Raw genomic sequence first — 10,341 nt, forward strand, 5'->3', positions numbered from 1 at the left:
TTTCCTCTAACTATCCAAGGTTAGAGCCCTGACTTTATATAAGAAACATAAAATACATGTTATCCATTCCAGAAAACAAAATATGAGTAATCAAATAACAAGTTACTGTTACAAAACAGGAATAACAAAGACCATTTTCCTATATACTGTTTACATAATTCAAAGAAAAAAATTTAATTTCATCTAATTATTAATAATCTTTTATTAATTTAAAATGATCAACTCAGGAACCTGAGTTTAGGAAATGGAAACTACAATAAATCTTTTTCTAACCTAATAACCTACTGACCTACTGACCTACTTTGGAATTTAGGTTAAATCTGATATCATAGATATTCTGAGACAGATGGACTCTATTAACATTAATTAATTAAAGTAATGCTGAAATTTAATTGACTAGTATAATGAAGAACCCAGGCAACAACCCTTAACTACCTTTATCACCATTTATGAAAAATTCTAACTTGCTTCTGAAGATTGCTTCATGTTTGTATTATAGCTAGAAAGGTCATTATTTCCAAGAGAACAATTTTAGTTTGTAAAGAAAGATTCAAATACTTTTTAAATTGTTTAAGGTATGAGTACGGATGAAATTAAACAATTCTCAACTTTAAAAAAATAAAGAATTCATCTGCATGACTTATATATGTATACCTGTGTGTCTGGCAATGCCATTGCAAATCAATGATGAGAAAATATGACATCAGGTTGAGTAATCCTAATTCTACCTCTGCTACTACTGTCCTCAAAGCCTTAATTTTCCACCTTTAAAATTAATAAAATGAAGATCTGTAATATTTTAGACATTATCTTACATCAAATCCAAGATTTGTAGTTATTGAAGAAAATAAACCTCAAGGTGATGTTTGAGGACGATTATCATGAGTATTTGAAGCTCAGCAAGTGACAAATTGTTGGCATCTTATTTTAGCAGAAGCAGCATACAAATTAAACATACTGTTGATATTAGAAATTTTAGCATTCTTAGGTCTCGGTACAAGTTGAAAATCACTTACTGGACAAGGTCAGGTATTGTCATTTTTGAAGGGCACAGGACAGGCTAACAAGGCCATTGTCAAGACCAGTTGGTAAGCAAGTATCTCATGGTTCCAATCTTGTAGGTGAACATTCAGTAAGTGGAAGCCCATCGTTTCCTGAATCACTGCTCAGCTATTGAAATACTTTGTCTTGCCATCAAGGGAACATTCCATACTTAGTTTTATAGAGCTCTATGTTAATGTAAACTAGAGCCAGAGAACCTATGTGGTATGCAGCTAGATACTTTCCTGGACACATGGGTAACCTCCTTCAATTGTGATGTATTTATGAAGGGATATAATGTTTTCCTTTCTTCCCATCAAAGATTTGCACAATTTCGAATTGTTCTTGGAGATTTTAATTTTGCTGGTATTCAGCAAGCCAATCGTATCTTGGGACCCATTTACTTCATCACTTTCATCTTTTTTGTGTTCTTTGTCCTGCTGGTAAGTACGACCAAATTTGTCCCTTTTTTCACTTATATTTTTTAGAATAAAAAGTGAAATTATTAATTTAGAAGAAATTATAGTATAACTGCTTAGCTGTTAAGAGTTTTTTTTACATTGATTAGGAATTGTGTGGATTCCTAGTAACGTAGGCTATAAATCCAGTGTCTGAATGTTTCCAAGTTGTCCAAAGGAGAATATGATCATAATAGTTATCATCTTGGTGTCAGGTGTGTGCCAGGACTGTGCTAAATCTTCTACACCTATAACATGGATATCCTGGGTCCCTCTAACCTGGGACATTTCATACCAGAAGGGATGGATATATTCTGCCCATATTGCAAATGGCTTCTGGCCCTTAAGGCTAAAAGCTCATTCCTTTATGATTTTTAGGAGTCCTCAGGATGGTGTCTTTCACATCTGCTCAAGACAAATTTATTTGACCTTCCTAATCAAGGAAATTTGCTTTTCTGTCCTCCTTGACAACATTTTTGTCAAGCACAGCAGTTTTCCGCTGGTGGTGGCCAAAAGTCCTCAGTGACAGAGTTGGTCCTCAGTGAAAGGCAGAGAGGTGGGCTGGGGGTAAGAATACCCTCTCCACAACTGTTTGTACTATCTGGACATAGTATCCAGAAGAGTCTTAGTAATAAGGCTGTGCATTTAAACAGCTTTATGGAATTAAAAAGAAAACATTCTTATGAGCATATAATTATATTATTCTATGTTCTGTTATTCAATGTTGATCAGTTAATATATATATATATATTATATGTGCATTAGTACCCAGTTCACATGCATTATTTTACATTGTTTTTCTCATTTACCATAAACATATTTGCCTGTATCCATACACTATGCGTTTCCCATTCTACTGTGTTATATTCTGGAGGCATTTCTCTATTACTGAACACATGAGCTACTTTAAAATTTTAAAAACTAATTTTACAAACCCCAGCAGTCATCAGAGTCACTAACATTTACATTAAATCTTTATTGAAATAATTATTTTTGTGAATATTTCTTCCCAGAACATGTTCTTGGCAATTATTAATGATACCTATTCTGAAGTGAAAGCTGATTATTCAGTAGGCAGAAGGCCAGATTTTGAACTTGGTAAAATGATTAAAAAGGTATGTCCACTTCTTTTCCTAATTAGAATTCGAAGACAAATCTTGTTCAGTTTATACTCCTGTACTTTTCATAACATTGAAACTCCAAATAGTGGTGAGTTTTTTTGGGGGGGAGGGGGGGTGTGGTTCTGTTTTCTGTTTTGGTCCAGTCGTGCTCATATTCATATTATTTGACTGTCAGGGAAGTGAGATTTCTTTCTAGCTTTAAAAAGGTGTCCAAAATTATTTCAGATTTCAGTATAGCAAATAGCAACTGAGCTGTTTACTATATGCAAAGCTATGTTGGGTTTTATAATAAAACTCTCTTCCCTCCAAAAACTTCAATTTAGATGCTAGTAAATTTCTATAAACAACCTAAACTCAAAATTCCACGTGCCTTATCTTTCTCATTTTCCTGTTTCTGTTAAGGGCAACACCCTTTTCTCAGTTGCTCCAGGCTTAAAAATCTTGCATTTTTTACACCCTGTGCCTTAAATTGTTGGTTACCATGGCCTGTGTGTTAAGTTCATCTCTGCAGTTTTTGTTCACATTTGTGAAATCCAAGGCCATGTTGAATTTTAACTGCCACCACTGGAGTGGGGCCCTCAGTACTTTTCACCCAGCCTACTGTGTAGGAACATCTATAGCAACGACGGCTGGCCCCTCTCTTGTGACAGACCAGCTCTGATATCACTTCTCTACTCAAAATTCTTCAGTCTCTATGGACCTGTCAAATAAGTCCAAATTCTTACCCACACACCCAAGGACCTTCAAGGCTCCCAGTCCCAAGCTCTCTTTATTTGCTGTCAGTGAACTGTAGGAGTTCTACCTTCCATGCCTCCACTTAGCACTGTGTCCCAGCTAGTCTTGACCACAGTACTGTTTAATTTTTTTTTTTAATGTTTTATTTATTTCTAGGAGAGGGAGAGAGAGACAGCGTGAGCAGGGGAGGGTCAGAGAGAGAGGGAGTCACAGACTGAAACAGGCAGACTGAGCTGGCAGTCAGCACAGAGCCCGATGCGGGGCTCGAACCCACGAACCGTGAGATCATGACCCAAGCGAAAGTCAGACGCTTAACCGACTAAGCCACCCAGGCGCCCCTGTTTAATTTTTTTTTAACGTTTATTCATTTTTGAGAGACAGGGAGCCAGAGCACAAGCAGGGGTAGGGCAGACAGAGAGGGAGACATAGAATCTGAAGCAGGCTCCAGCCTCCATGCTGTCAGCACAAGGCCCAGATACGAGGCTCAAACTCACGAACCCTGAAATCATGACCTGAGCAGAAGTAGGACACTTAACTGAGTGAGCCACCCAGGCACCCTACACAGTGCTGTTTACCATCACTGGCTCTTCCTGCTGGGCCTCTGCTCAGGGCACCTGCGGAGCCCAGCAATGTTCTCTCCATTCCCTCGCCGACATGCTGTTCTCCCTGACATGGCACTGCCCCTGTCCTCTCAACACCCACCTCACTTGCGTGGTTAGCAGTCATAGGTGTACAATCTTGACCATCCCTGCACATCCATGGCTCTAGCCACATTCACTTCACACGGAAAAAGTCCTAATGGCCGTGAGGTTAATGGAGTTCCAAAACTCAGTCCAAAAACATACCTGTAAAAGGAAACCATTCATATGTCCCCGAGTGAGCTTAATTGTAGGTTTTTTTCATCTTTTATCTCTTGACTATGATGTTGGTTATGCGCATTACAGTGTTGACATCCTTGAATGCAATAAATGTTCATAAAAGTTTTTAAAGATTTTTTTTTTCAAATTCAAGTGTCATGCCCACAAGAGAACCCCTCTTTTTCACCAGTAGGCAGAAAACATAAGTGGTGACAAAGTGAAAGAAATCATAGCATTGCCTCCATATTTCTTTCTTCTTTTAAAGTTTATTTATTTTGAGAGAGATAAGAGTATGCACATGTGAGCAGGGGAGGGACAGAGAGAGAAGGAGACAGAGAATCCCAAGCAGGTTCTGTGCTGTCAGTGCAGAGCCTGACAAGGGGTTTCCAGCTTACCAACCATGAGATTATGACCTGAGCCAAAATCAAGAGACAGACACTTAACCAACTGAGCCACCCAGGTGCCCCTCTCCATATTTCTTTGGGGAGTAGTCCCTCGTGACAAGTATTCCCTATTTCTTTTACCTTGATCAAAATTAATACAGGATGTATTTTTGGTGAACTTTTAAACTATTTTTAATTATGTCCAGAGTTACAACAATGCTCTTGAAAAACTTAGACTAAAGAAACCTCAAAAGGATGAAGACAATAAAGGGTAAGATGGCTTAAAATTTTAATTTGCCATTTAAAACTGTATATTTTATGAGAAACTCACAGTAAGAGTAAGGTTCTTACTGTAAAACAGCCACCATCCAAAGTGCTGATTCTAAATATGTTGTCAATATATCATCCAGTAGTGCCCTCCTAATTCTGAGAGTGCCAGGAGGCTCCAAGCTAAGCTAATGAAAAATTCATGTGAAGTGTGCTGTGCCACCTAGAAAGAGCTTTAACAAAAAGCTGGACTTTAACATAAAGTCCCCCTGAGAAGGGAGTAAAAATTTTTAGTTTACAATAAATGCATTCGCTTAGCTATCAAAATAAACATTTTGACACAAAGTATTTAAGGATACACTTATATTTACTTATTCAATCACCTTGGTATCCAAATGCTTTCCAAACCCAGACCTCTGGCAGTAACACATACTATAAACATTTTTTTATAGCTAGAGATGTGACACTGGAGAACTTATTGATGACCACATTTTCCAAATAATGAGCGTTATCAGGAAGACCAGAAATGCAATTCAGATCATTAGTATAGAGCCGATCGTACTTTATTTTCTCTTTCTACTGTCACTGGTCTCTGATTTTTATTTTATTTTGTATTCTTAGGATGAAAGGCGATTTAGCTGAGCAAGCCAGAAGAGAAGGCTTTGATGAGAATGTAAGATTTTAACTTTCTCATAAAGGTAGCTTTATTAGAAATGTGCTTACAAAAAAAAAAAAAAGTTCTGATTAAGAATTGAAATTTGCTTTTAGAGCAGTAGTTGCCAACTCTAAAAGTATCTCCCAGAATCTAGCTGTTGTTTATAACAAATTGTTTCTATTTTACATGCTACCTCTTTTTTTAAAATGTTTATTTTTGAGAGAGAGAGAGAGAGAGAGAGAAAGAAGGAGAGAGCCGGGGAGACGGAAAGAGACAGACAGAATTCAAAGCAGGCTCCAGGCTCTGAGTTGTCAGCACATATCCCGATGTGGGGCTAAAATTCAGAGCTGTCAGCATAGAGCCCAACGGGGGGATCAAACTCATGAACCACGAGATCTTGACCTGACCTGAAGTTGTCTGAGCCACCCGGGTGCCCCTATGTGCTACCTCTTTTATTGGTGCTCTCAGCCAGATACTCTGGTCCTACAGCTATACAGTCACTGTGGGATTATCACACGGAGTTTAGTGAGTATACTCTACTGACATGATTATATAAATTTTTCTCTTGTAATCATCATTCATGTTTTATACAGTTGAACCTTGAACAATGCAGGGATTGTTTACAGCACAGTAAAAAATCTATGTGTAAGTAGATCCACACAGTTCAAACCTGTGTTGCTCAAGGACCATGTTGTTGAACAACACAGGTTTGAACTTCACAACTCCACTTATATGTGAGGCTTTTTTTTTTTTCAATAAATAAAGTATGGTACTTACTGTAAGTGTATTTTCTCTGCCTTATGATTTTTCTCAGTAACATTTTGTTTTCTCTAGCTTACTCTACTCTAACAACATAGTATATAATACATATACAGGATATGCTTTAATCGACCATTTATGGGATCGGTAAGCCTAATCAATGATAGGCTATTAGCTGTTAAGTTTTTACAGAGTTAAAAGTTACACATGCATTTTCAACTGCAGTGGGGTCGGCCCCCCTGACCCCCGTATTGTTCAGGTGTCAGCTATACATACACTGGAGTGAGGTTTCTCACTGTGAGATAAGGGAGCTACAAAAGGGAAAGGGTTAAAATGAAGCTTGTGGTGTTGGATTAGAATTACAGATGTGTGTGTGTGTGTGTGTGTGTGTGTGTGTGTGTGTTTTCTGTAGCTCTATCCACTGAGAAGTCTAGAAGTAAATCTAGATCTTGGTTTCCAAATACCATTCTCTTCTAAAAGGAACCAGGGCTAATTCCGGGGCTGGAAGATACAACATGAGTCTAGAATATCTTGTTGAGCCACAAAGTGAAAGTGCTGAAAGAATAATGAAGATGTGTTAAAAAGAACACAAGAGTCAAGTTTGAGGGGCTCCTACTGCCAAATTTGGAAATATTTAAGCACCATAATGAATAATAATGTATATCCCACTGAATAAGGAAGGATTCCATGAGTTCATACTATCTACACATATACATCGATAAAAGCCGGAGGAAGAATGGAACTTTTCCATACCTCTCCACAAAACACATATTAATTACAAAAAGAAAAAGAGTATGCCAGGGTGGAGGAATCTAGCAGAAATATCGCCTTAATCAGTAGGGGGAAAAACTGAAACTATACACCAGCCAAAAAGATGTTAAGAGAGCACAGCATCACTTCTGTACCATTTCTGCTAAAGATCTAGGACATGACAAAATATCACATAAAACTGAGGGATGTTCTGCAAGATAACTGGCCTATATTCTTCAAACGTGTCATAGTCATGAAAGTCAATGTAAAGCAGAGAAATGATACCAGAATGAACGAGATTGAAAGACAAGTAAATATAGTGCCTAATCCTGGACTCTGGATCCTGCTAAATATAAACAGCATCATTGGGACAAGTGGCAAATTTGAATGGGGGACTCAGCATTAGAAGATAATCATCTAACTGAATCAATTTTCTAATTCTGATGGTTGTGGTGGGATTATAAAGGAGAACGTCCTTGTAAGCAGGAAATACACATTGATGGAACCAGGGATACTGGGGCATTTGTGTTGCTATTTTCAAATACTTTAAAGGGGAAAAAAAAGTGTTTGTATAGTTCTTGTTACTTTTCGGTAAGTTTGAGATTCTTTTAAAAACAAAATTACAATTCAGCAACTCATTTCTGAAATAAAAGGTGACATAAATTGAAAGACATACTGTGTACCTGTGGGAAATCAACTCGAATGAATAGGAGACTCATCCAAGTAAAATCTGGACTTACAAGAAAAAGAAAACCAGGTTAGCATGACAATATTCAACACCCTACATCAAAAGAACAATACATGCAAGGAAAGAAAAGGTGAGCCAAGCATTTTTACTTGGAGCATAACTGTGCTTCCAGTGTAAAGGCTCAAAGAGTTTTCAACATGCAAGAACTCAGAATAATGTTGTGTTCCCGAGGGTTCTTATGAGAGGATCAGCTTCAGCTGATGATTGATGATTGGAGATGATTGGAGAAATTGTGCAAAAAGGAAAAAGGAAGAGAAAAGGTATAAAGTAGAAAAAGTTGACCGAGTGGTTCATATGTAAAAGCTCAAAATTAAAGAATTCATGTAGGAGCACCTGGGTGGCTCAGTCAGTTAAATGTCTGACTCTTGATTTCAGCTTAGGTCATGAGATCATGATCTCATGAGATAGAGACCCGCATCAGGCTCCCCACTGAGTGTGGAGCCTACTTGAGATTCTCTCTCTCTGTCTGCCCTGCCCTCAGTCACACTATCTCAAAAATAAATGAACATTAAAAAAAAGAATTATCATTTAGAGTTAATAACCAATAAGAATAAATTTTAGCATATTTAAGAATATTGTAATAAACAATAAGATACTGTTTCATGGACTTTAAAACATTTTCTTTTCACATTTTAACATCTCTATGATAAAGATGTGCCTTATGGTTGATAGTGTATCGCACTGTAATTGGCAGCCTTTCTTTCCTAAGTGGCACATAAATAATGGTGTGTCTAACAGTAGATTCCGTCTCTCAGACACAATGAAATATGGTAATAAGATTTAAATACAGTTGAACTACAAGCTAATTTTCTTGTTGAATTTGTTTGATTCCTAGTTGAGGGAACCAAAGCAAGAAAGAGAGAACTCAGGTAGGATAAAAAGGTACATGAATAAAAATAAGCCATGAAAACAAAAATATATACATTCCTAAGGGCAGGAGAGCCAAAACCAAAACAAAAGCAAAATAATCACATGGTAAAAAAGTTACAACATAACATAAAATGGTATGTTGTAACTGTGACCAGGTATGTCTGACATGTCAGTAAAAGCAACTAAGCTTAATTTACTTAAAAAGAAAACATTTTCAGATTGAATCACAAAGCAACACCCAATATTATTCTATATCCTAAAATAAATACCTAAAACAAAGTGATTCAGAGAAGTTCAATATAAAACCATAGGCAAAGGTCTAAACAGGCAAGCAAAACATATCAGAGGATACAAATGAATATAAGTCAAGGTAGAGTCCTAGACATAAAGCTGTAAATGAGATGAAGGCCACTCTATAATGGTAACATCAATGTTAATAATTATAATTATCTATGCACCAAATAATAAAGCATCAACTTCAATAAGGTACGGACTACTAAATTTATAAAAGGAGAAACAGGGGTATCTGGGTGGCTCAGTTGGTTGCGCATCTGACTCTTGGTTTCAGCCTCAGGTGATGATCTCATGATTTGTGAGACTGAGCCTTGCATAGGGCTCTACACTGGCAGTACAGAGGCTGGGTGGGATTCTCTCTCTCCCTATTCCCTACCCCACTAAACACACTCTTTCTCAAAAGAAATAATTTTTTAAATAAAGGGATAAATAAGAAAAAATAAGAGGATAAAGCCCACAAAACAATAAAATGAATTAGGTGATCTTACACTTAAATATTTAACTCTGTACTCTCAGAATATATATCTGCTTTTCAAAAATCCATTCATGAAAAATGATCATATACTGAACCACAAAGAACCTCAATAAATTCCAAAACCTGGTTAATAAAGAAAAATGTTATCTAAAAGCAACACAGTAAAAATGTTTTAATGAAGTCAAAAATAAAAAGATGATTAAACCAAGATTTTAAACTATTAATTCTTTAAACAAATTTTTAAAAATGTGTTATTTATTTTTGAGAGAAAGAGAAACAGAATACAAGTGGGGAAGGGGCAGAGAGAGAAGGAGACACAGAATCCAAAGCAGGCTCTGTCTTTGAGCCCAGTGCGGGGCTCAAACTCGTGAACTGCGAGATCATGACCCGAGCAAAAATTGGACGTTTAACCGACTGAGCCATTCAGGTGCCCCTAAACTATCAACTCTTGAATAAAATGGGAAATACAAAATGCAACTGCAGAATTCTTATAAAAACAATAAAGACATTATACAGGAGAATCCATGAGATTCAAGTCAAATGCCAGAGGGAAATCAATAGCCTTAAATCTATCAATAAAAATCAAGACTGAAAAAGGATTTTAGCATGTAACTCAAAAAGTTGGAAAAAAAAACAATAAATAGGAAAACAACAAATAAGAAATAAAGATAAAAAGAGAATTACTGAGTGACAAGCACAAAGTTGTATAAACAAATAATAAGGCTAGTTCCTCGGGCACCTGAGTGGCTCAGTTGATTAAGTGTCTGACTTCAGCTCAGGTCATGATCTCACAGTTCGTGGGTTTAAGCCCTGCATTGGGCTCTGTGCTAACAGCTCGGATTCTGTGTTTCCCTCTCTCTCTCTCTGACCCTGTCCTGCTCATGCTCTGTCTCTGAAAAATAAAATAAACATTGAAAAAAAAAAAAAA

The 10,341-nt window shown here is 36.9% G+C and overlaps 1 protein-coding gene across 2 annotated transcripts in view; it reads left to right on the forward strand.

The window, feature by feature from the left end:
- PKD2L2 (polycystin 2 like 2, transient receptor potential cation channel) overlaps positions 1 to 10,341 on the forward strand; it is a 40,063-nt gene that overhangs the window by 19,152 nt on the left and 10,570 nt on the right. For both annotated transcript variants that reach the window (XM_039217903.1, XM_039217904.1), the window contains 4 exons: positions 1,364 to 1,484; positions 2,513 to 2,614; positions 4,802 to 4,866; positions 5,484 to 5,535. In XM_039217903.1, coding sequence (XP_039073834.1) covers positions 1,364 to 1,484; positions 2,513 to 2,614; positions 4,802 to 4,866; positions 5,484 to 5,535 — 340 coding nt within the window. The remainder of the gene's footprint in view (positions 1 to 1,363; positions 1,485 to 2,512; positions 2,615 to 4,801; positions 4,867 to 5,483; positions 5,536 to 10,341) is intronic.

This window comes from Hyaena hyaena, unplaced genomic scaffold (assembly GCF_003009895.1).
Source record: "Hyaena hyaena isolate Hyena2069 unplaced genomic scaffold, ASM300989v1 scaffold_723, whole genome shotgun sequence".
In the NCBI taxonomy this organism is placed as follows: domain Eukaryota; kingdom Metazoa; phylum Chordata; class Mammalia; order Carnivora; family Hyaenidae; genus Hyaena; species Hyaena hyaena.